The following is a 26,048-nucleotide window of genomic DNA, read 5'->3' on the forward strand; positions in this document are numbered from 1 at the left end:
TGCAATCGAGTACCATTAAAAAAGAAGAAGAATATTTACTAAGTTGCAAAGTGGAACATGCCTAATTTCAAAGATTTGGTTTATCATTCATATCTACTGCATGCCAGCATTTATCATGGAGAGAGAGAGATTAGCAAAGATAAAAGAGAAATTGGTATGATATGAGAAACAAATAAGGAAGATCGGACTTCTGTACAGCATAATTTTATTATATTTACAAAACAATCAGAATAGGAACTCTGTAATCAACTGATACCATGGTCAGAAATTCTATATTTTTTTGTGAAGAAATCTAGTGTAATACTGGTTTTGCTTAGAGTAGGGGTCTTCAACCTTTCAGACAGTGCGAGCCGCATTAAAAATTTCAATGAAGCCCGCGGGCCACTAAGCTATCTGCAGTATTTAGAATTCTAAGATGCTTTCTATAAAAATAAACTCAGCTTTAAGAGTGTAGGAAGAATAAAGTTCATGATAAGTAAATACAATCAATACTTGAAAAAAGATAATTTCATGAAGAAAATATTAATTTTTTACAATGTCAATGGGCAACTTGGCAATGTTTTTCCTTGACCAGCTTGTCAATGTCGGAAGTCGCTATGAGCAGAGTATTCTTGAGATGTTGTCCGTAATCTGAGTTCTTGTCTTGGACTTCACATGCTCCATTCTGGAGAAGAACTGCTCACATAAGTATGTTTCCTAACAAAGTGTACATCTTCAAAGCATGCCGGTGAAGATTAGGGAATGCGTCCTCAGAAATGTAGTCTTTGTAAAATGTAAGCAAGGGCACATTGAATAATTTTTCTCTCAAAGAAGAGTTGTTTTAGAGTTCAAGCAGCTCCATTTTTACTGAGTCTGGCATTTCGGCAGCATTGACACTGAATGGCATTGAAAACAAATCTAAAGAAGACTGTTGGTTACGAAAATCACTAAATCTCTCCTCGAACTCACTTCGTAACACAGTTAATTTTGTAGCGTATTCATCAAGAGACGACTCAGCGAGAAGCCGAAAATAAGTTAAGTCTTTTTTTTTTTTTTACGAGTTGTGTCTCCCAAAGTTTGAGCTTAGCCACAAAAGCTTTGATGTGATCAAACAGAGTGTGCACCAGTTGATCTTTGGATTGCAGCCGCATATTTAGGTCATTCATATGCAACGAGATGTCAGTCACAAAGGCAAAGTCTGTCATCCACTTCGGATCGTTAAATTCCGCAATCGGATTCCCCTTGGTTTGCATAAACTGCTGTATTTTGCTCCGTAAGTCAAAGACTCTTAAGAACTTTCCCTCTGCTCAACCAAGGCACATCACTATAATAAACCACATCACCGTGATCAACTTCGCATCTTGGGTCACAAACTCTTGGAATTGACAATGATTCAATCCTCTTGTCTTAATAATGTTGACGACAGTCACAATAACTTTCATGACATTTTCAAATCCAATAGTTTTCGTGCACAAATTCTCCTGGTGGATTAAACAGTGGTAATGGATGAAATCTTTTCCTTCTAATTCCAATTCTTTCCATAGCAGCGCAACAAACCCTTTGTTTTTTCCCACTATAGAAGGGGCACCATCAGTTACCACACCCTCGAGGTTGGTTAAGTTGAGGTCGAAACGCTGGAGCATTTTCTTGGTGGCTTCAAGAATACCAGTGCCTTTCATCATTCCCTTCATAGGTACGATCGCTAGTAGTTCTTCTGTCACATTGAATTGTTGATCAATGCCACGGACAAAGATAGCCAATTGTGCTGTATCCTTCACACCTGTTGCTCTCATCTAAAGCAAGTGAATATAACATAAATTCGGACGACCATTTTTTTTAAAGTTCCTTCAATGTCATTGGCAAGTTCTTCAACACGTTGTGCTACAGTTACCCCAGACAAACTCAGTTTTTTAAACACTTCCTTATTATTTGGGCACAGAATATCCCCAGCAGCAATGAGACACTCTTTCACAAACTTGCCATCCAAGACGGCTTTTGATTTTTTAGCAATTTTTTCAGCTATTACTTACTTTGATATATGCTTCACTCTCTTCCCTCTGCCCTTTAAACATATCCTGTTGGCATTTTAAATCAATTTGGAGACGGTTCACTTTGTCCACACGAAGCCGCCCTTGAAGGTGATCAAAATTGGATGCATGCTTTGTCTCATAGTGTCGTTTTATATTGTATTCTTTTAATACTGACACTGACTCACGACAAATTAAACACAGTGGCTTATCGTCAACCGACACAAAAAAGTACAAATTGGTCCACTTTTCATTAAAAACCCGACAAGAATCACTTGATTTATGCTTTTTACTTGTAGGCGCCATAGTGATGGAAGGTGAACCCAAAAAATGATCCAAAATGGCTGTGTAATGGTTATTATCCACTGAATATGTCTCACACTAATGAAAAAATTCTGGCAATATAAAACCACAATAGGCTATGGCTGGCACAACGAACCTGCGTGCACTTATACACGAATATCACACTGTTCACGACTGACTGTGGATGAGATCCTCTTGTATTTATATGAAAATAACAAAGTATTGAGAACCTCCGAGATGTATGTGGAAGGCACTAGACAGCACACTCGAATGAACTACTGCTTCAGCCATCTACTTGCGACATTAGTACTAGTATTTAAGTACCGCTTGGCGCTGGTAGATGGCTGAAGAAGTATGTCTATTTAATATTTATTTTTATAGGATTTTATGTAAAGTATCATATGCACAGCGTTCCTTGTGAATCTGGAAAGCATCTTACAATTCTAAATAACACAGCATAGCTTAGTGGCCCACGGGCTTCATTGAAATTATTTTTTATTTAATCGCGTTTTAATGTTAAGTAGTTATTTTGTCAAAATGGTCAGCAGGCCATGCAAAGAGCTCTGCGGGCCACAGGTGGCCTGAGGGCCATGCATTGAAAACCCATGGCTTAGAGGGTGCTGGTTTGAAATATTAACAGCTATAAAATATTTTTGTTCTTTTGGGTAGTGTTGAATAAGAGGCCTGTGTAGCTCAGTGAAAGTGGCACTTGCATCCTCTGTACTTGGTCGCTCGAAGTTTGACTTAAGTTTAAGTCTAGTCGCCGACTGAAGGAACTTTTAAGGAGCCTGTATAGCTCGGTGGATGTGGCGTTTGCACACCACCGCGCTTGGCCGCAGGAAGGAAGTCTTGGTTTCGAGTCTAGTCGGCGACTAGAGGAAATTTTTCTAAGCCTTTTTTCGACCAGTTCCCGAGTTAGTCGATCTCTGGCATGGGCAAGCAGGTTTTTCCTCCCGGAAACTCGGGTTTTTCGTCCTGTAAACTCAAGAAAATCGACCGTAGAACCCACATTATTTCAGACATTAAATATATTGTGTTACGGTTAGGGACCACGAGATGGCGGCACATTTGAGCCGTCTCTCTTCACTGCGTACCGCTTAATTAGTGATAGCCTTGGGCCATCTGTCTCTGATTGGGTACCAGTGGAGATTGAACTGCCCACTCAGTCTCCAAAAGTTAGATAGGGCTAAATGGCCTCGCCTACTCCCGTATATACGGGAATAAAAAGGCATTAGCTGATTTTTTTTTTTTTTTTTTTTTTTTTTGGGTAGTGTTGTGAATCAATGGAATGATATCCTTTGATTAGGTGCACTTAAGTTCAAATCTCATCTAGGCCAATAAGAACCTTTTTTGGGGACTTTGCAACTGAAGGCATAGTGAAAAAAATCCTGCCATTTCTTTCACATAGAGGTAACAGTGTTTTATCTGAAATTAGGAGTTTTTTGTCCCCCCCCCCAAAAAAAAACCAAACCAACCAGATAATGCATACTTTGACAGACATAGGAGATGCCAATAGGATTAACCATTCTATTGTGACAGTGGATTTATAGGAAATGGATACTTTGATATACATGACAGGCCACTGAGCATAATACATTAAGGGAAGGTGAAAATAACTGCAAAGTGAAATGCATCATCATCCTTTCAGGGATATTAGGCTGACTGGCCTGTTCCCGCCTCATTCATTCTTTTCATTGGTGATTCTTCACTTCTATGTCCTCCAGTTGAGTATCTTCTTGAAGAATCTCAAGCTGGCCATTCTTTGAATATTATAGAAAGTTTTTTTTGCTTCGTTATCAAGTAAACAGAAGATCTTGACCTAACAGTTGACTACTAAGGCAACTGATGTGAAGTTACCAGGCTCTGTACACAAGTAGCCTAGTTATGAAAGTACTTTATGTGCAAGGTCTTCTGTTTGCTTATACTTGGGTATAGGATTAAAACAAGAATGTAATTTCTTATCTATTATAATTTATTCACTCTTTCATTATGTTTGATCCATTTCTTTTGGTATTTGTACTTTTTTTTTTTTTTTTTATCTTTTACTGAATCTTTAGTTCTTTATGCATCTCTATGCTTCTCTTTGTCCCATAGCATACATCCTGTTGTTCTATGTAGAACCACAGAAGCATGGAACAATAGATAGTTGTATGAATTCTGCAGTTATTTAGTAGCTTTTAGACAAATTTATTCTTATATGCTTCTGAACATGGTTAAATATGAAAATATTATTCATTATCCCTGTTATATTTAATAAACTAGACATTTTGGCATCAATGTTGGCTTCTTTTGGATATGATAGTGTTCAAGGTATCTGAAGTAGTTAATCTGTTCTAAAATTTTATTTTCAATCATAATTTTACTTCAGACTAGAGATACTGTTGATATTGCTGTTCCAAATTTTTTTGCAACTGAATTTAAGGGAAAATATTCATTTTTGGAGTTAATCTTGCTACAATTATTTGGTTATCTGCAAAAACTAGGATATTAAGTGAATTAAGTGAAGTGAATATATTAAGTGAATTAGGATATTAAGATATTAAGTGAATTAGGATATTAAGTGAAGTCCCACAACCAGCTTAAATGATGTTATCTTTATCTTCCATTTCTTTACTATTTCATTTATTCATATATTAAGATATTAAATAAGAGTGGTAACAGCGGGAAATCTTGACAGAGTTATGAAATATAAAACTATTATAAAATTATTTTATGATAGTTTCATAGTTTTAACATGTAGTGATTTCTCAACTATCTGGTCCCCAAACAACCAAACCCTCAATTAGTTAACTGATCCTTGAATAGATTAGCACACTGATGGTGAACTCGACTTCTTGAGGGTACTTGTGAGTGGATAACCATCATAGCCTCCTTGATGTTGTGGGCACTGAAGTCGTCTTCTATGTAAGGCATGGAGCTTTTGTCACATTCAATATTGTGGTGAGTGTGGCAGAAGTGGAAAGCTAGGCCTGAGCTGTCTTCTCTGTTATTAATGTCTCCAATATGCTCTTTTTGTCTAATTTCCAAACTCCTAGATGTTTGACTTATGTAAGCAAGGCCACAAGAACATGGAATATTATAAACTCTAGGATGTTTGTTGAAAGGGTTGTGATCCTTAGGCGAATGTAACAGAGTTCATATAGTCACACTGGGCTTGAAAGCCATTCTTATATCATGAGACTGGCGATTTTGAGAAAAAAGTTTGCCAATATAAGGGATGGAAACTGAGGCTCTATAGCAAACGTCAGAGAACTATTGTGGAGTAGGAGTAGAGAATAGTATTCTTTGTAACATTTTCTTAGAATATCCATTGCTCACCAATAGTTGGAGAAGAGAATGTAATGCTTCTTTTAGTGTTCCTCCATCTCCTGTAATAGAGATCACACTTTTTTTCAGCATATGTATAATACCTAATTTTCGTGATATATGATGCAATGAAAAGAAATATAGGTGATCTGTATGAGTGGGCTTATGGTATACACCAAGAGAGAGGCCTCCTTCTGCTTTTAATATGATACTCACACTGATGTGCCATCTCTTCATGCCCCTAATCTTTCTCAGGACTCCCAAATCTGTGGTCTCTAGTTTTTGGTCAAGTGTTTTATTTTTAACCCAGCTCACAGATCTATAAGTTAAAATTAGTTTAAACATGGTCTTATATACAGCTAATTTAGTGTTTTCACTAATTTCTCTCTTATTCCATATAAATCTATTCATTTGACTTCCTACCATACCAGTTTTGTTGATTCTGATGTCTATTTCCATATTTAATATTACGATCTTCATTAAAAATCGTGCCTAAGTATCTCAAATGTTTTACTTGTTCTATAGGTCCTCCATTCGCAATGCAGTTGATATTTTCAATGTTTCTGCCTATTTACATTGTCTTTGTCTTGATAATACTGATGATTTTCATACCAAATCTATTACAACAGTTATTCAATTTAGTCAGGGAATCTTGCAAAGTTGTACTGAATTTATTTAAAAAGTATAACAATATCATCTGCTTATATAAAGTAAAGAGCTGAGATTAAATCTCCAATTTTGATATCAAGTTTAATACCACATTCCTTCATAATGTGATCCACATAGATAATGAATAACAGAGGGGACAATGTACATCCTTCTCTGACAGATTAACATCAAACCATCTTCTTGTACTTCCTTTAATTCTAACTGCTGACTTACAACTCAAATAAAGACTAAGTATTGTTTTATATAATGCATCATACAACTGTAGTGTTTTGAATAGCATTCTTCTTGGCACTTTGTCATAAGCCTTTTCGAGATCTACAAAACTTAAATACAGATCCTTGTTATATTCCCACAACTTCTCAACTATTTGTCATTAAGTAAAAATCTGATCCCGACAGTGTCTATTTGGCCTGAATCCAGCTTGTTCTTCCAAGCTCCCTTCCACAATCCTTCTCAACTGTTTCTCACGTATATGTGCATAAATCTTACCAGGAACACTCAGTATGGAAATGCTTCTATAATTCTCACATTCAGTTTTATTTCCCTTTTTATATATGGGTATTATGAGAGCTCTACTCTAATCATCTGGAATTCGTCCTTCTGTCCAGGTCTTCTGAACCATGCAGTGCAGCCAGACTTTTACACCTCCATACTTGAGCATTTCTGGTTGAATATCATCCACTCCTGCTGCCTTTCCACATTTCATGCTTTTGATGGCATTTTCTACTTTAAGTATGGATATGTATTCCTAATTGTATTCCGGTTAAGTGTTTTTTACCACTTTGCTGTCACTGCTTGTTTCATTTAGCAAATTTTCAAAGTAATTACTCCATACTTCAAGGATATTTTTTTCTTCAGTTTCCATATCACCTTTATCATCTCTAATTCCTTTTACAGCACTTTTTCCTCTATTTCTGAGCTTTTTCAACCATCAGTATATTTTGCCACCTTCCTGATATTTATTTTCTTTGTTCTTCCCAAAGTCTTCTCATGACTTTTGTTTAGTTAGATTTACACAGTGTTTAGCTTTCTTACATTTGTCAATGTATTCTCTGAGAGCACAAGCTGACTTATTTGCCAGGAAATTTCAATATGCTTTCTTCTTTTCCTTCACTGCCTCTTTAACTTGCTGTGTCCACCATACAGTTCTTATTTTTCTATCCTTGCAGACAACCTCACCACATGCTTCTCTGAATCAATCAATGTTTTCTTCAGGATTAGCCACTGAATCTCCAAGGTTTGGTTGCTGTTCTCAAACTGTTTCATTTTTTCTTGAATAACATTTGTGTATTTTAGTGTACAGTTCACATCTGAGAGCTGTTCAACTTTTATTTGCTTTAAAACTTTCTTACATGTTCTTCTTAATAATATGAAATTCAATTTTATCCTGCTCAAGACTAAATGGTGATCACTACCAATTTTAAATCCTCTGTACACTCTATGTGTCTAGCACCAGTGAGAAAACATCACTATCAACAATAATATAGTCAATGAGACTTTTCTTATTCCTTGCCTGTTCTCTCCATGTGAATTTGTGCACATTTTTCTGTTGGAACTTTGTGTTAGTAATAATCGGTCCATGTCCTGAGCAGAAATCCAACAGGTATTTGTCATTATTATTAGCTTTGCTCTTTTCTCCAAAGTTTCCCAAAATATTTTTGTATGTCTAACAATCATTTCCTACTCTGTTATTTAGATTTCTAACAAGGACCAACTTTTCCTTTTTCATTGTGTCAACTGCTTTCTCAAAAGCCTAAAAAATAAAAAATAAAAATAATAAAATTCAAAATGTTTTCGAAATGTTCCAAGTAAAAACTGGCTAAGGCAAGAGAAATAGACATAACAAAGTCTTTTATCTATTTGTGGGATTTGTTTCTATTTATGAAGTAGCCTGTGTACATGACATGACAATGTCAAACAGTTCAACTATGTCAGGACAGAACTCCTGTAATAACAACTAGAGCATCAGCAAGAGGTACACTAATAAATAAGGATTAAATATCAACAATGACCATGATGTAAAGTAAGGACAGGTAGTAAGGAAGAAAGGCTGTAAGGACAGGTTTTTAATTTTTTTCCAGGTTATCCATTAAAAATGCTAATGAATTTTTAATGGATGATTGCAAGTAGCATACACAAGCACTTAAGAGATGAGCTAAGAATTCTAAGATTTGACAAGCTGGTAACTAAGAGCATCAGAACAGTCAATTATGAGTGCAAGAGGAACTTCTTTTTCTTTGTGGATTTTTGGTAAGAGATAGACCCAAAGCCACAAACAGATCAAAGGCACTGATATGGGGAGTCTCCCCTTTTTCCTACCTTAAGCAATTTCCATTTGGAACATCTTGAAGACTTTATACTCCTTGATACAACCATAACCTTCGTAACCAAAATTAAACACCTGCATCCACTCACATCAAATTCACTATGAAAAAGGAAAAAGCTGGATTTAGCCTTCTTGGACATTCTCCTCTCCCATACTTCATCTAGAGCAGGGCTGTCCAAAGCACTGCCTTCCGGTCGCATGCGGCCCACGGTGCGATTTTGTGCAGCCCGCCTGTCAATTTTGATTTTCACGAGCAAAAAAATAAAATAACAATTTGAATTGAATGCATATCAGATATTTTAATTCTATCACTAATCGATAATCTCGATGTTGATAATTTTATTTGGTATTTTTATATCACTATATACTCATGTGTTTTTCAAATATTAGATGTAACAAAGAAGCGTTCATACACTGTTTTGTTCCAACGTGCATGCTCTGGGTGCTCACAAGGAATGCGAGCGCACGATTAGTGTATAATTAGTGTTGTTCATTTGTTCAGCTTTCGAGGTTGTGTCGCTGCTGCTCACCAAATAGCTAGATACGCATTATGATGAGGCCCTTGGATAATTTTTTATTTCTAATGCAGTCCTCGGATTACCTAAGGTTGGATAGCCCTGATCTAGAGTAATTACAACTTTTGCAAACCCACCTTCACAGGCCAATCCATAGAATCTTCCCATCATCCATCTCAAAAATAAGAATAGTCAAATCCTTACTTAATAGAGCCAAATGTTATCTGCTCAACTCCAAGGACTGGAACTTGATACCTTCCAAAACATCATACTACAGAATGGCTTCATCTTGAGTGGAATGGGTTGCCAGGTCAGCTGTGAGTACTTTCTCAGTTAATGGGTTTAACAAGAGGTATGATAGATTGTGTGGATAGATTGGGGTTTCTGGCAATGAGTCTTTAGACTCCATGGAGGTGCCTGTACTATATAATAATAATAATTAATTTGGATCTTCTAAGGCTTGTCAGAATGAGTCAATTTACTTATATCTTTGCCTTCTCTTGGTCTTCTTACTGCCATCTCAGCATCAAACCTGATGCTTATTTTGCTGACCTTTCCTCTCCCATTCTGCCCCAAGTGACAATGCCACTTTAGATTAGCCCAGTCACACATTCTTGAATGCTAACACTGTCAAGTTCCTTCCTAATATCTTCATTTTTAACATGATTCTGTGATTGATGCTATCTGTACAGGTGCTTAATTTTCCTAAGAACCTTCATATCTGTAGGTTCTAGCTCTGAGATCCATAACTTACCACTGTCTGGTATACTGCTAGTTAAGTGTTTTGACCAATTTCTCTCTTATTCCATATAAATTTATTCAACTAGCTCACAATCATACCAGCTTTACCTATTCTATCATCTATTTCCATATTTAATTTGCAATCTAAACTAAAAACTTTGCCTAAACAGCTGAAATATTTTATTTGTTTTATACATTCTCCACTGAAAATGCAGCAGAATTTCTGCTTCAGAACTTCTATTTTCATAGTTTCATTGTTGATTTTCTTGTGAAATCTGTTACAGATATTATTCAATTTAGTTACAGAATCCCCAAGACTTGCACTGGATATTGTTAGGAATACAATATCATTTGCATAAAGCGGAGAGCTAAGTTTGATATCTCCGATTCTAATATCAGGTTTAGTGCCACTTTTTTTCATAATGTGATCCATTTAGATGATGAATAAGAGTGGAGATAATGTGTGTCCTAGTCTTATACCTGAATTTACACCAGACCATCTTCCTGTGTTTCCTGAAATTCTAAATGCTGACTTACAGCTTAAATATAGATCATGAATTGCTTTGCATAATGTTCCATTTATTACCATATAATTGTAATGCTTTGAAAAGGTTTTCTGTGATCACCTTGTCATGTGCCTTTTCCAGATTTAAAAAACTTAAGTACAGATCCTTGTCATATTCCCATGATTTTCCAAATTTTTTTGTAAAGTGAAAATCTGATAACAACCTCCTTGGCCTGAACCCAGCCTGTCTTTCTCCAAGTTTCTCTTCCACAATTTTTCTCAGCTTCTTTTCAAATATGGTTGCATAAATCTTACCTGGAACACTTAGTAGAGAAACTGCTCTGTAAATCTCACATTCAGTTTCATTCCCCCTTTTTTTATGCACAGGAACTAGAGCTTTACTCCAATCATTTAAAATTTGACCTTCTGACCAAGTCCTCTGAATTATGCAGTACAACCACTGCAAAAATTTCATACCTTCATATTTTAGCATTTCTCATTGAAAATCATCTACTCCAGCTGCCTTTCCACATTTCAGGCTTGAGACAACATTTTTTTTTCTACCTCACGCATTGATATATACTCCTGTTTGCATTCCACTTGAATATTTTCTACTACTGTTCTGCTTGTCATTGTTCTACTGTTCTGTCATTGCTTGTCATTTAACAGTCTTTCAAAGAAATTATCCCAGACATCTCGGATATCCTTATCTTCAGCTTTCACGTCACCTTTATCATCTTTGATTCCTTTTACACTACTTTCTTTTAACTCTGTTTCTATGCTTTATTAATAGTCTCTAGTATATTTTGCCACCATCTTGATATTATCTTCTATTCTTACTGAAGTCTTTCAATGACTTTTGTTTAGCTACTTTTACGCATAGCTCTGTTACATTTTTCTCTGTATTCTTTTAGGGCATCTGCCAGAAACTTTCAGTATGTTTTCTTGTTTTTCAGAATTACATCATTAACTTCTTGTGTCCACCATGGCGATCTTATTTTTCTATCTTTGCAGATAACTTCACAACAATCTCCCCTTGTGAATTAGTCAACATTTTCTTCAGAATTTTCTACTGAGACAGACATCATGGTTTGGTTCTTGTTTTCAAATAATTTCAATTTTTTTTTCTTGAATAGTATAGTTGAGTCTACAGTTCACCTGTAAAAGCATGTTCAACTTTAATTCTTTTTAAAACTCTTACATATTATTCTTCACAATGTGAAATTCATTTCTATCTTACGTAAAAATAAGTGATGATCACTTCCAATTTCAAATCCTCTGTATACTCTTGTATCCTGAACTAACATAAAGATATCATTATCAACAGTGACAGTGACACAGTCAATGTGACATTAGTAAATTTTTATTATTAATTCTTATGCCTATGTGTTTCTAATAATCTTCTGCTATTCTACAAGTATCATAAAACAATTCCCTTAGCGAATTCTAGAGTTACGTTACTGGCAGAAGAGCATTTATGAAAGACTGTGTGTTCCATCTCCAGCAACTAAATTGAAGATACAGTGCAAATGCTCTGAGTATTTTATTAGTGTATTTCATGTAGTGAGTGATCAGTAATGTTGAATAACAATATGAAGGAGGACAGATGACTGACATTTGAAGAATGGGAAGAGTTTAGAATTTTAAATAATCCATGTTAATACGGCTGTAAGACTGAATGAGATATCAGCACATATTATTATTACCATCTGATATCTCCAGGAAGTCAAGAACTCATCGAGGGAGGCTATATATTAAGAGAATGTGCAAAACAGCTGGCAGAACTCTTGACTTAGTTGTTCAACAAGAGCAAGTCAACAGGAACAATTTAAGGAAAGTGGAAAGGATGAAAAACAGTGCCACTGCATGAAATAGAATCTAAGTCAATAGTGTCTGACTATAAGCCAGTATGTATATTAGGTGTAGTGGTGAAGGTACTGGAGAGGGCTAGGACTTGAGAAAGAATAGAAACATGGATTAATGAGAATGAAAATCTTTTGATATTGCTGAATGGGTCTGTTAAAGGGAAGTCTTGCTTTAGTAACTTAGTTACATTTTATAATAGGATGACTATTGGCAGTAAACAGAGAAGATTCATATATAATGATTTTTATGGATTTTGCTAAAGCATTTAATAGAGTACCCAGATGACAAACTACTGCTTCAAATTGATCAGTTGGTAGAGGTGTTACAGAGATGAATGGCTGATAGCAGCCAGTGAGCTGTGTATGGAGCAGTGTTCCTAAAAAGCAACATGACAAGTGGGATACCACAAGGTTTGGTTCTAGGACTATTGTTGTTCAATTTATATATCAATGATATAGCACCAGTTCAGTTATTAGCTGATGATGCTAATTAGGAAAACCAATGTCCAGGAGTTCTGACATGATGTATTAAATGTTGCAATAGGAATTGAACAGGTTGATGCTTTGGACTCAATAATTTACACTTAGCAATGTTGCTAAGTGTAAAGCTATGCACTTTGGCCAGAAAAATTGGAATGAGGTCCATTATATTGGAGGAACTTGGCTCACTTGGCTTGAGGAGGTGAGGGATATAGGAATCTTGGTGGAAAGGGAACAGAAGTTTGGTGGACACATTACAAAAGTTGTAAAGATCACCCAAAAATTTGCTGCTATAATGCAAAAAACCTTGACAAGTTTGGATATGGAGATGCAGGTTCTGCTGTATAGGGCACTAAACAGGCTACAATTAGATTTCTTTGCAAGATCTGATCACCTGTTATAAATACAGAAGTGAGGAACTAAGACCATCTCCTGAAATGTTGAGTATGAAGACAGATTTAGGGAATGTGGTCTGCAGAGCTTGGTGGATAGCAGGAGGAGAAGCACGGTGATAGATATGATTGAGACATAGGTTCATCTCACCAGCTTATCAGATAGATATAAGGAAATTATTGTGCATGTTAATAGGTGATAGAAAAATAAAACGTTATCTCAGGAAACTGTACAAAGGTCATGTCAGTAAGGAAATGAGAAGATTTCATTTTACATAGCAAGTGGTGAATGAGTGGAATACATTGCCAGAGTGTTTATATATATATATATATATATATATATATATATATATATATATATATATATATATATATATATATATATATATATATATATATATATATATATATTTATTTATTTATACACACAGCTCAGCCAAAAGTATCCAGATACCACTTGTCTGGCAGGCCATACATGATCGATGCAGTCAATACCATGTTGGGCCACCTTTTGCAGCAATAACTGCTGCAACACGTTGTGAAAGGGTGTCTACAAGTTGCTAACTGTTCTGGTGTTGGCCTTCAAACACTCCAACAATTGATAGTGGTTGGTGATAGGTGGCTTGCACAGGCATATGCGGCACTTCAGAATATCCCACATCATTTCAATCGGAACTCTGAACTGGCCAAGGTAACAGGTTAATGCTAACCTCAGTGAACCACCTTTGTGTTGTACACATAGCATGGCATGGTGCATCGTCCTGCTGGAAGAAACAATCGAGTGCATTCCCATAGAACTCTGCCATTGCTCCAGGAAGATGATTAAATGATTAATCAGCACTTCCTGGTACCAGAGGCACTGAGTCTCATGCCCAAACCACATATGGGTCCCACACCTGCTGAACAGAACACTGCCCATACCATGACTCAACCACCACAATTCTTCACTGTGGGCACAAGACAGCCTTTGTCATCTCTCTTGTGGGTCTGAAGGGCATCTTCAGACTCACACACATCCATCTGATTGGCGGAGAGCAAAGTAACTCTCATTACTCCACATCACTTGCCCACTGGTCCAGTGCTGATGCCCTTGACATAGCACAGATGCTGCTGAGCATCCACCTCCGAGATGAAAGGCTCCCTCTTTGCAGCCTGCCTGAAAAACCTTATCTCATGAAGAGCACGATGCACTGTTTGTGATGGTGGGCTACACTGGGAGGTGGAAGACGAATCTGTAGGTTCCACTGATACAGCAGCTGTGATGGCCTGAAGATGGTCTACTAGTCTTCATGAACTCTCAGGCAATGGCTTGTTTGTCACAGGGTCTTCCTGAACATGGTGCAGCCATTGTAGCACCTTGCTTCTCATATTTTTGTACAATTTTATGTACAGTGGATTGTGGATGCATGGTCAGAACATTGATCTCACAGATGGAGATCGGTGTTCTGATGTGCCGTATATAAGTGGCATATTGCATGCAACTTACTCATACACCATGCAACGATCATCGCTTGTTCAAAATCCCTTAACTGATGTCTTGGGCATGCTGGCCAGCTGTGTTCTAGAAAACTGCTGCCTTGGATGTCTGTTACCTTCCTTTTATATCAGATATGATGCAGTGCTTTATGGGAGGCCAGTACATTATATATAGGGGGTGTCGTGATACTTTTGGTAGGGCAGTGTGTGTGTGTATATATATATATATATATATATATATACACACACATATATATGACAGAATGATCATTAACTCAGTTAACATACATAGTTTTATTAAGACTTGAATGACTAGAACCGAGATTTAAGTAAAAAGATTTTAATATAAAAACATTACTAGTTTCGGCCTGTAACAGCCTTCTTCAGGTGACATTATAAAAGAAAGAAAAAACACTAAACATTAAAGGTTAAAAGACTATGAACAACATAGACAGTCTCTATACATAATTAGCATGAAAACGTTGTAGTTGTATTTGTGTTGTATGCAACAAACTAAAGAACAGCTTCCAATACAACTACAATGTTTTCATGCTAATTATGTATAGAGACTGTCTATGTTGTTCATAGTCTTTTAACCTTTAATGTTTAGTGTTTTTTTCTTTCTTTTATAATGTCACCTGAAGAAGGCTGTTACAGGCCGAAACTAGTAGTGTTTTTATATTAAAACCTTTTTACTTAAATCTTGGTTCTAGTCATTCAATTCTTAATAAAACTTTATATATATATATATATATATATATATATATATTGCTACTACCTACTAACCTTTTGTTGGTAGTAGCAATATATATATTGCTACTACCAACAAAAGGTTATTTGCAAACCTGTAGGACATTCTGTTCTGTGGGTGGGCTAAGGATTTATTTATTTTCTCCCCTATTTTTTTTATCAATTTTATATTTTTTTTGTTTTTTTTATATAATCTGGAAACCTTATTCTAAAGACCAAACATGGAACTTTTTCAAGTCATTTCGGGACTCTAATAAGTAGTGCAGTGGTCTTATACCAGGTGATAAAATCCATCTCCCACCTAAACACAATGTCAAACATCCTTGCCCATGGCAGGATTCAGACCCACAACTCACTGGTTGGAGAGCGAGTACAGTGACCAGCCAACCTGGCCAGCAAAATGGTGAATGCTCTAACACCAGATGTCAACAAATGTTGACCTTTCATAATGAGTCTTCAAGCTCTGTGGATACTTGGAATTAAAACTAACATTAATAATACTATAAAGTATTTAATTTTGTAAGTCTAATACCACTAATTAATCCTCAAATCACTCATATGTGATTCACAACTCTTAGAAAGCTATAAAACCAATTTAAAAAAAAAACTCAAAAAGACCTTACCTTCAAGACTAAAACTTGGACCAAAAAATTTATTTCCTTCAAATTTGGCACTCTTTGGAGTCTTTGGTGTTCCTGCTTCAGAGCTGCTGGAATATCCTTTCTGTTTACAGCATGGTGATTTCAACTCTGCTTCCTCTTGTTCTTGGGCAGCTGTGACATAAAATCATTTATTGTTCAATTAGATTTTTCATATATAATAAAATCATTTGGAGTTACTATTAATTTAGCTACAGCAATAAACTGAAGTGTAAAACAGTTTAGTCACATTAGCATGTACAAAGTTTCAAACTTTGGTGCTATTCTTCGAAAAGAATATCACCATCACATTTATAAATGCTTCAAACTCGACAAATAAAATCTTCCATTCAAAAAGAAAATAAGCAGTTTTAAAAGGATAGAAAACCATACAGATAACAGCATTATAAATAAAATAGAGATTTGTATACTGTGCAAAAATTGCAATTGCATTGTTAAGAGAAAACAGAATCTAATTAAAAAAAAGCAATCAGTAGAAATAAAGAGAAGGATGAAAATTCTTTGAGTTAATGCTAAAGGATCTTCTAGCATTGTTAGTTTCCTACAGGAAAGTATATGACACTAACATAAGATAGTATTGTAAATAGTGTGGCTAAAAACAGCAAGCAGTGGTTCACAGCTTCATGCATATTAAAAGTGTGATTAATTCTGGGCTACATAGCTAAACAGCAAAAAATATTATCCAAGTAATGTTTTTTGATGATGATAATCTGAGTTTATTGCCATTCTCCTTTAATGACTGTAGAAAAGAATTTGGTGTGAGGGAAGGGGAGCAAGCAAGAGAAAAGTTTTCCTTAATTAGAAATGATATATCTTTTAACCTTCCAACTGGCTGAAGCAAATGAAATACTCAGACCACCTTAGAATTTTTCATGAATCAAAACATAAGTGTCATTCTGCCTTTTCTAATTACCCTCACCATTAATCCCTTAAGAGTGAGTAGAGAATCATTAGTGGATTAACTGTAATGGAGTGACCTTTATGTTACTTGACTTAAAGTATACTGTTTTACCTGGATTTTTTGTTGTCCTTTGATATTTAAATTTTTTCGGCACAATTTATTCATCGTGTGTGTGTGTGTGTGTGTGTGTGTGTGTGTGTGTTTTCCCAGATATAGAAATGTATTTCACATGTGTGAAAATAAATAATCTATTCTGAAATGTGATGACAAGAGAACTCCTTATCAATGAATTTATATAGTAGTAGTAAATTTGTCATCTTTTACTCTTCAAATTAGTGCAACGGAACAAGACAATTAATGTCCTTTCATTTTAATGACAATAATTCAAAATTATTTTAGTGCTATTTTCAAATTCTTTCATTGAAAATCATTTTGTGAAATATTTATAAATATGAGCTTTTGTTTACTTTCTTGCAAAATATCATTAAGTAATAACCCACCTTAGGACACTTTATGACAACCCACTCAATATAGTGCTTTTCAATTATGACCAATGCCCATTAACTCATTCAATGGTTAGAAACATGACACTCCCATGATTCAAACAATGTGCAGTTTCTGTAGACTTTTAATTTGTTTATCATGTCATTGCTTACTACATCTCTCTCTTTGTTTTGGTGTTTCACTGTGAATTATAAACTGTTTATAACTGTTATTTTATTTTACTGTTGTCAATAATGGCATATAAAATTCAAAGTAGTGTTACTCCAGTGAAAGGAAGATAATGCATAAACCTCTATTACATTAAATACTAAGATTAAAATAATAGTGTATCAAACACCGAAGAGAGGCTGCAGGTTAGACTTACCTTGCATTACTGTTGTTACACTTGTTAAAAACAAAGATAAAGTGAAAAGTGCTACATTGGGAATCGCTAGGTGTCGCACTGATATGATCGTCGGCTTGTCGAGAGCTCCTGAAAAGATTAGTAGTATTTTGTGTTATCATTGGCAATTTAATAGAATTTTACGTAGTATTATTTGCTTTTTGTTTCTTGGTGTGTCTGTGCAATTTTTGTGTTATTTTCATTATTATTTTTAAGATAAGATAGCGTACATATGGCACCGATGAAAAAAAAAAATGGCAGCCAGGTCGCCATGTTTGTTTAAGAGTTTTGATGTAAACGAATTTATGCCATGTGCTGTCTGTGAGATGTATGCTTTGTGAAGAGAGGTGGGAGTCTGGTTAGATGGTGATAGTGGAGTTAATATGTGTAGAAAGTGTAAGGAAAATGAGGATCTCAAACATGTTTTGGGTGGCGAGAGTGATATCGTTAACGATAGTCAGAATGTAGAAAATGGTAGTGTGATAGAGAATTGCGTGGTGGTGCCAGATAAGTGTGAGAGCGTCGTTGAAATTGTAAATGAAGGTAGAAATGCAGAACGAATGGATAATTTGATTGATAATGAAAATGGTGAGATAAATGCGAGTAGTGAAATCGCACATTTGAATGGAGCGATACACAGAGCAAAAAGGCAACTGGAGCGTATGGAAAAATGTGTGCTGAACGTACCGACTAATAAACGGCGAAAGTTTGTGACGACAAATAATAGACTGTTCGTAAACATCAATAAAATGAAGGAGTGAGTGCTGTATGGGGATTCGCTATTAAGAGGTGTGATAGTTGAGAGTTTGATGAAATCGTACCAGCCGGGTGCGAACATAAAAGACGTCAATGAATCTATTCAGTGTAAAAACAGAGGGTGAAAGAGATGATAATCGTGGCAGGAACAAATGATTTGAAAGAAGACAAAATGGAAATGATAGAGGATGTGAGAGAATTACTTGAGGTAGCAAAAGAGAAGAGTGAGAGAGTTAGGATGGTGAGTATTTTACTGCGGTATGACAGTCAAGTGTTTAGAAGGAGGGCCATAATTGCCAATGACTTTATGCGTGGGTTATGCATGGAGAGTGGTGTGGAATTTGTGGATGTGTGGAGTGAGTTCGATGGGCGAAAGGATTTATATAAGATGCATGATGTGGAAGTGGATGTACAGACTCAGGGAAACTAGATTTATTAAGGAGGGGGGAGTAGATATGCAGACTTTAGGGAGGCAGTTGAGTGTATGAATGAGTACAATTTGGCTGAGCGAGTACGAAGGACAACAAATCAGAATGGGATAGTTAGTATAAGGCATCAAAGTAGGGATGGGACTAATGGGCTTCTGCAATTCATGCACACTAATGCCAGGAGTATTAGGAACAAGAAGGAAGAGTTTTTGGCCTTGGTTGGCACTTCCAGGCCACAGGTTGTTGGTATTAGTGAAACATGGCTGACAGAAAATGATAAAGCTAGTGAGATTGAATGCGACAGGAGATTGATAGCATGTTCAGGAGTGACAGAGTGAGTAAAATGTGGGGGAGGAGTATTGTTGATAGCTGATGAGCTGCTGCCAAGGAGAATAGAAGTTGAATTGTAGGATAGAGAAAAGAGCACATTTGAGACCATTTGGTGTGAGATTGTGGCTAGCAGGACAAAATATACAATTGGGTGCTGCAATAGACCAGGTGATGGAATAGATGATGGAGATAGTATGCATAGGCAAATAGAAGAAATGAGTCGAAGGAGGGTAATTATTATGGGTGATTTCAATTATGGTAACATTGACTGGAAAGAGGAGAGGGCACATGGGAGGAAGGAATTGGATTTTATGTGGTTATTAAGGGACAACTATCTGCAGCAGCATGTAGTGGAAAATACCAGGGGGCAGAGAGTGCTTGACCTAGTAATTACAACTGAGAATGTGGCTGTAATGAACATGACCATGTTGCCACCAATTGGTGAGAGTGACCATAAGGTCATGACTTTGAAGGTGGCTAAAGGAGTGGAATTTACAATTAAGACAGGGTACATGTGGAATTACAGGTCTGATAAATATGACAAGCTTAGGTGTGTGCTTGGCTCAGTGCCATGGCATGTAAAACTGCAAGGGCTGGATGTTGATAGTGCATGGGAGGTGGTTAAGAAGTGTTTGCAGGAGGCAATGGTTGACTGTATACCAAGAGTCCGAATAATAAATCAAGTAGGGGTTAAATGGATGAATAACACTATTAAGCTTGAGCTGCAAAAAAAGAAACAATTGTGGAGGGAATTTAAGGAGAAAGGTGACCAGCAGCGCAGGAACAGTATAAAGCTCAGGCCAGGATAGTAACAAGGGTGGTAAGAAAAGCAAAAGCAGATTACGAAAGAAAATTGGCCATGCAGGCTAAAGAGAATCCTAAACAGTTTTTTCAATATGTTGCAAGTAAAAGGAAAAATGTTCATGGCAGAATGATCTTAAAAAATGCTGAGGATAGGGAGGTAACCGAATCAGTCGATATAGTGGAGTTACTGAGCGAACACTTTGCAAGAGTATATCATCCAGGTGGTGACATTGCAGGAATGGAAGAACCAACAGCTTATACTGGAATTGTGATGAATGAAGTAGAGGTAACTAGTCTATTACAGAACCTCAATGTCAATACATCTGTGGGATTGGATGGTATACCAGCTCGTGTCGTACGTGAAGCGGCTAAAGAATTGTCAGTGCCCTTGACCATTTTGTTTAATCTGAGCCTCAGGTCTGGGTCAGTCCCAAGGGGGTGAAAAGAGGGGAAAATAGTTCCGCTGCATAAAGATGGTTCCAAGGCTGTTGAAAATTACTGGCCAATCAGCATAACAGGAATCATTATCAAGGTCTTGGAGAAAATAGTCAAGAGGAAAATACAAGATTGGATAGAAGAAAATGGGATACTGTATCGGGGACAGCACAGCATGGTTTTGTGAAGGGTAGGTCATGCCTCAGTAACTTGCTCATGTATTATAACACAGTGACGGCTGAACTGGATAAGGGTAATGGGTTTACAGTGATTCTACTGGACCTTGCTAAGGCATTTGACAGGATATCCCATGGAATTCTAATCAGTAAATTGCAGCATATGGGGATGGATATAGGGTTGGTGAGATGGATAGGAGGGTGGTTGACAGAGAGATATCAATGAGCGGTTTATTCAGGAGTAGAGTCCACAAGACGGCCTGTCACTAGTGTGTGCCACAAGAATCTGTTCTTGGACCACTGCTGTTTAATTTGTTCATTAATGATATAGGAAAGGATCTGAGAGGAACAGTTCATTTGTTTGCGGATGATGCAAAGTTGGGTAGGGCAATAGTGAATGCAGATGATGTCAAAATTTTGCAAGATGATCTGGATAGATTGGAGGTCTGGGCTAAGGAGAATGGATGTCAATTTAATGTGGCAAAATGTAAGGTTATGCATTTTGGGGTGAAAAGATTAGCAGCAGTTTACTACATTGGTGAATTGTACTCCAGGAAATTGATGAGGCACGAGATTTAGGAGTGTTGGTGGATAGGGAGTTAGTTTAGGGGGCACATTGCAAAAGTGGCCAAATCAGCTCATCAAATCACTTGGTTGCTGAAGAATACGTTGACAAGCAGAGACAAGCAGGTTATTGTTCCTCTGTATCGAGCCTTGATAAGACTCCCATCTTGACTACTGTGCCCAGATTTGGTCACCTAGGTTTCTTCTTGATGGGGAGGAGGTTGAGAGAATCCAGAGGCGGGTGACCAAGATGATAGCAGGTCTGTGGAAGGAACCATATGAGAACAGGTTGAGGATTTGTGGGTTGCAAAAATTGGTTGATAGGCGGAGGAGGGGAGATATGATTGAGACATTCAAATTACTGAAGGGTTTCTATAAAATTAATTCAGAAGATATTTTTGAGAACAGGGCTGGTTGTGGGAGGACTAGGGGACATCCATGGAAACTGGGCAAAAGTGTGGTTAGTAAAGGTGTTAGAGCTGGGTTCTTTACTTTTAGAGTGGTAAATGAGTGGAATGGGCTGCCTGAGTCTGTGGTGAATGCTGTGACAGTGAATGAGTTTAAGGTGAGGTATGATAGATACTGCATGAATGGCGAATAGCTGTGATGAATATGATTTGGGACCTCCCTCGATGAGTCTAATGACTCCTGGAATTGCCCGTAATAATAGTAATAATAATAATAATAATAATTAGTTAATATTAGAGTTATCTGTAAACTTGACAATCTTATTGTCAAAATGGAAAAACATGTACTGGTGTTGATTGATGACCAAACTGGTTGGTGTGTTCCCTTATGCAAAGTTATTCAGAATAACTGATTCATTAGCAAAATTTATTAAAAATTTTTGTTTACATACTGACATAAATAAATGCTTCATTTATGTACATATAATGACTGCCTATAAATTATTAAACCAGTGTATACAAGTAAAAAGCATTGACAAAATTCAATGGTGGGCCAGAACCTAACGTGTGATATGACTAGGATATGCCTATATATATATGGATTGTTATGATTCGATTTTAGAAATGAGTTTTTCTGTTTTCATGAACAACAAAGGGTCAATAACTGTATAACTGAGAGGAGACCTCTGCACAGCTTTTAAAGGAATGTGGAGAACTGACCAGGGCTTCTTACCTAATGTCCAATCCTCACCTCATGGTGCACCACGAGGATTGGACCCTGTTATCTACCTGGATACTGAATGAACGAGGATGGGCTGGCAATTTGGGATTTAGCTGAACAAATTGTATCCCTATTGGCTAAAACCAAAACATAAAATGATGGTACAACATGACAGAATTTCATGCCGGCTGAGGAGTCGCCTGGTTAAACAAGGCCCCCCGTTGTTTTGGAACCAGGGCAAACAGTGAAAAGTCAGCTACTGGAACAAATCCTAAAACACACCCCAACTCAACATCACCAAAGTTCAAGATCATACTATCAACATAAGAAGCCTGAATGGCAAAGAAATGGAGCTAGCTGAGAAATTGGATAAGTACCAGATCAACATAATAAGAGTGACTGAAAAAAAAAAAAAACTGGTGAGATCATTCTGAACAATAAATACAAAGTGTTATATTCATACAATGACAATCAAGGAAAAGAAGGAGTAGCTATAGAAACTATAGAACAAGTAAAACGTTTTAGCTACTTAGGTATGATTTTTAGTGAAGATGGTAAAGTAAATATGGAAATAGACTACAGAATCAACAAAGCTGGTATAGTAGGAAGTCAATTGAATAAATCTATATGGAATAAGAGAGAAATTAGTCAAAACACTAAATTAACTATATATAAGACAGTGTTCAAACCAGTTTTAACTAATGGATCTGAGAGCTGGGTCAGAAGTAAAACACTTGACAAAAGACTAGAGACTGCAGATATGAGATTCCTGAGAAAGACTAGGGGGCATGAACAGATGGCATCAATGGCAATATCATATTAAAAATGAGGATATAAAAATGATGGTTATAATAAGAGCTGATTATAACCGTCATGTGATCTATTTGATTATAACTGAGATGGCATCTCTTCCCCCAGTTGGAGAGAGAGTGACTATGTGGTTTTCACTTGGAAGATGAATAGACATGCAGGAGTATCAAAGAGAAGGGAATATATGTGGAATTATTAAAGCAGGTGATCATAATAGTCTTAGATATCAACTTGGGACAGTTCCATGGAGGGAGCGATTGGAAGAGCGAGATATCATTAGTGCTTAGAAATTGTGAAGGAATATTTGTTAGCAGCAATAGTAAGCTGTATTCCACAAGTGAAGAAGAGGACACAATTTGATGTAAAGTGGATGGCAAACAATATCAAACAGGAACTGCAGGTGAAAAAAAGGTTATGGAAGAGATATATGGAGAGTAGATGCATGAAGAATATAAGACTCAGATCAGGAGTGACTAGTATGGGAATGAAAGCAAAACTGGCCCTAAGATCCAAAGAAAATCCTAGGGATTTTTAAGCTAAGTGGCCAGTAGGAGGAGAAATGATTGTGGAAGAATGACATTATGGGATAAAAATGGGAATAGTGACTAATGCAGAGGACAGTAGAGTTGTTCAATGAACACTTTATTAAAGTATTTCATCCTGGAGAAGTAGGTTTTAATACTAGAGGGATAGGTCAGGTTCGAGGTTTAGAGGAGAGTGTGTTTCAAATACTGAGTACTCTGGATGTCAATAAAGCTGTGGGACTGGATGGAATTTCACCATGGGTTTTGAGAGAATGTGCTAAAGAACTGAGACAGCTTTGTTGACCTGGCTTTTCAATGAAAGTCTTGCTATGGGAAAAGTACCCAAGGAATGGAAGGTAAGATAGTACTATTGCATAAGGGCGGCAGCAGATTGGAAGTGTCGAATTATAGACCAGTTTGTGTTTCATCAATTGTTGTTAAGAACTTGGAGAAATTAGTGAGGGACCATATACGGTGTTGGGCAGATGAGGGTTATGTTATCTGTGAGAGTCAACATGGATTTGTTAAGTGGCGCTCTTGCTTTAGTAATATGATTGCCTTTTATAATAATGTGACAAGAGCGGTTGATGAGGGAAAGGCATATTCTGCCAATTTTTTGGATTTTGTAAAGTCATTTGACAGGGTACCTTTGCAAATGAATAATGACAAGCTTCCCACATAAAATTTCCACATGATAAGCTGATATTTAAGTTGCAGAACATGGGTTTAGATGTCAGGTTAGTCAGCTGGATTCAGGATTGGCTATCTGATAGGTATCAGAGAGTTGTGTATGGTGGGGCAATATGAATGCAGCAGAAGGTTACAAGTGGGGTCCCACAGGGCTCAGTACTGGGACATGTATTGTTTAACCTTTACATCAATTACATTGTCAGTGGATTGCGGATGATGTGAAGCTAGGAGGGTTATTAGTGATAGTAAGCAGATGTGGCAGCCCTGCAAGAGGATTTGAATAAACTGGACAGATGGGCAAATGAATGGGGGGGGGATATCAATTTAATGCAGCATTAAATTGATACCCTCCGAGAGGATTGCTGCAATACTGATAAGGACGCTGACCTGCAGAGATAAAAGAGTTGTCATTCCATTGTATAAAGCCCTGATCAGACCACACTTGACTATTGTTCTTAAATTTGGTCCCCAGGATTTGAAGGAGATAAATCAATTGTCAAAAGGGCACAGAGGCAGATATCAAAGATGGTTTCAGGACTATACAATGTTAGTTATGAGGATTGACTGAGGGAAGGTGGATTGCAGAATTTGGTAGATAGAAAGAGAGGTGATATGATTGAGACTTTTAAACTGTTGAGAGGTAGTTAAAGGGTTGACACTGGGGAATTCTTTCGCTTGGTGGAACAGGGAGAAGGAGTGAGGACAAAGGGCCATTCCTGGAAGTTATGAAAGGAAGCTGTGAGCAAGAGGGTGAGGAGTCATTTCTTTGCATGGAGAGTGGTTGAACCGTGGAATGCACTGCCTGAGAGTGGTGAGAGCAGGTACTTCTAATGCCAGACTATTTCTTTGAAATCTACAATCGGTTGTCTGTTTTCTGAAATTATTCTAAGTTTTACAAATGCATTTTATGTTATGTTTACACCATATAAAGCTGTTTATATTTATTCTACAAAAAAGAAAGTTTAATAGTTTTGTTTTGTTTCCTTTAAAAAAAATTTCAAATATTACTTTCCTGCTGCTGGTTGCCATTTCTGAAATATCTCCTACTGTCTTGGAAATACTAGATAACAATCCTTACGGGTCCAGGAAAAGGTTAAAAGCTTAGATTACTCACTTGTGGGAATTGATTTTCTTTCTTGAGGAAGAAAAGAAAGAACACTTCCCAGAAGTGACACTAAAGGGCCTTAAGCAATAATGCAGTATGCATCAGCAATGTCTTGTTTCATTTTCAATTGTTTGATTAGCACACATCCTAAACAGAAATACTGATATTTCTTTTACAAGTTGCTGTAGTATTTTATGAGTCTCAGTCAAAAGAGTTTGAAAAAAGAGTTTGAAGTCTGGTCTCTTTCTTTGAAAGAGACCAGATAAAGGTCTCTTTCTTTGAAAGAGACCTTTATCTGGTCTCTTTCAAAGAAAGGCGAGTTATCCAGCCTCATATGGAGGTAGGGGATTTTTTCGCCCTGAAACTCAGGTTTTTCATCCCCCAGAACAGGCAAGCCCTGTGAACACACATCTATAATGCACCAGGAGGCATAGAGCTAACTACCTTATCCTTGAAGCAGTCGTGGTTTTGAATCGTAATAGGCCATGCCTAATATGAATGTAAAGGAGCACTAGGCC

General features: G+C 36.8%; 1 protein-coding gene across 1 annotated transcript in view; it reads right to left on the reverse strand.

Annotated features, from left to right (window-relative positions):
- The window catches only part of LOC150093981 (protein capicua homolog), a 315,184-nt gene that overhangs the window by 21,042 nt on the left and 268,094 nt on the right, over window positions 1-26,048 (reverse strand). The window contains exon 17 of the mRNA XM_090412927.1: window positions 15,958-16,107. Coding sequence (XP_090269053.1) covers window positions 15,958-16,107 — 150 coding nt within the window. The remainder of the gene's footprint in view (window positions 1-15,957; window positions 16,108-26,048) is intronic.

Source organism: Typopeltis vanoorti, chromosome 23 (assembly GCF_054136105.1).
Source record: "Typopeltis vanoorti isolate ZY-2024b chromosome 23, IOZ_Tvanoo_1.0, whole genome shotgun sequence".
Classification (NCBI taxonomy): domain Eukaryota; kingdom Metazoa; phylum Arthropoda; class Arachnida; order Uropygi; family Thelyphonidae; genus Typopeltis; species Typopeltis vanoorti.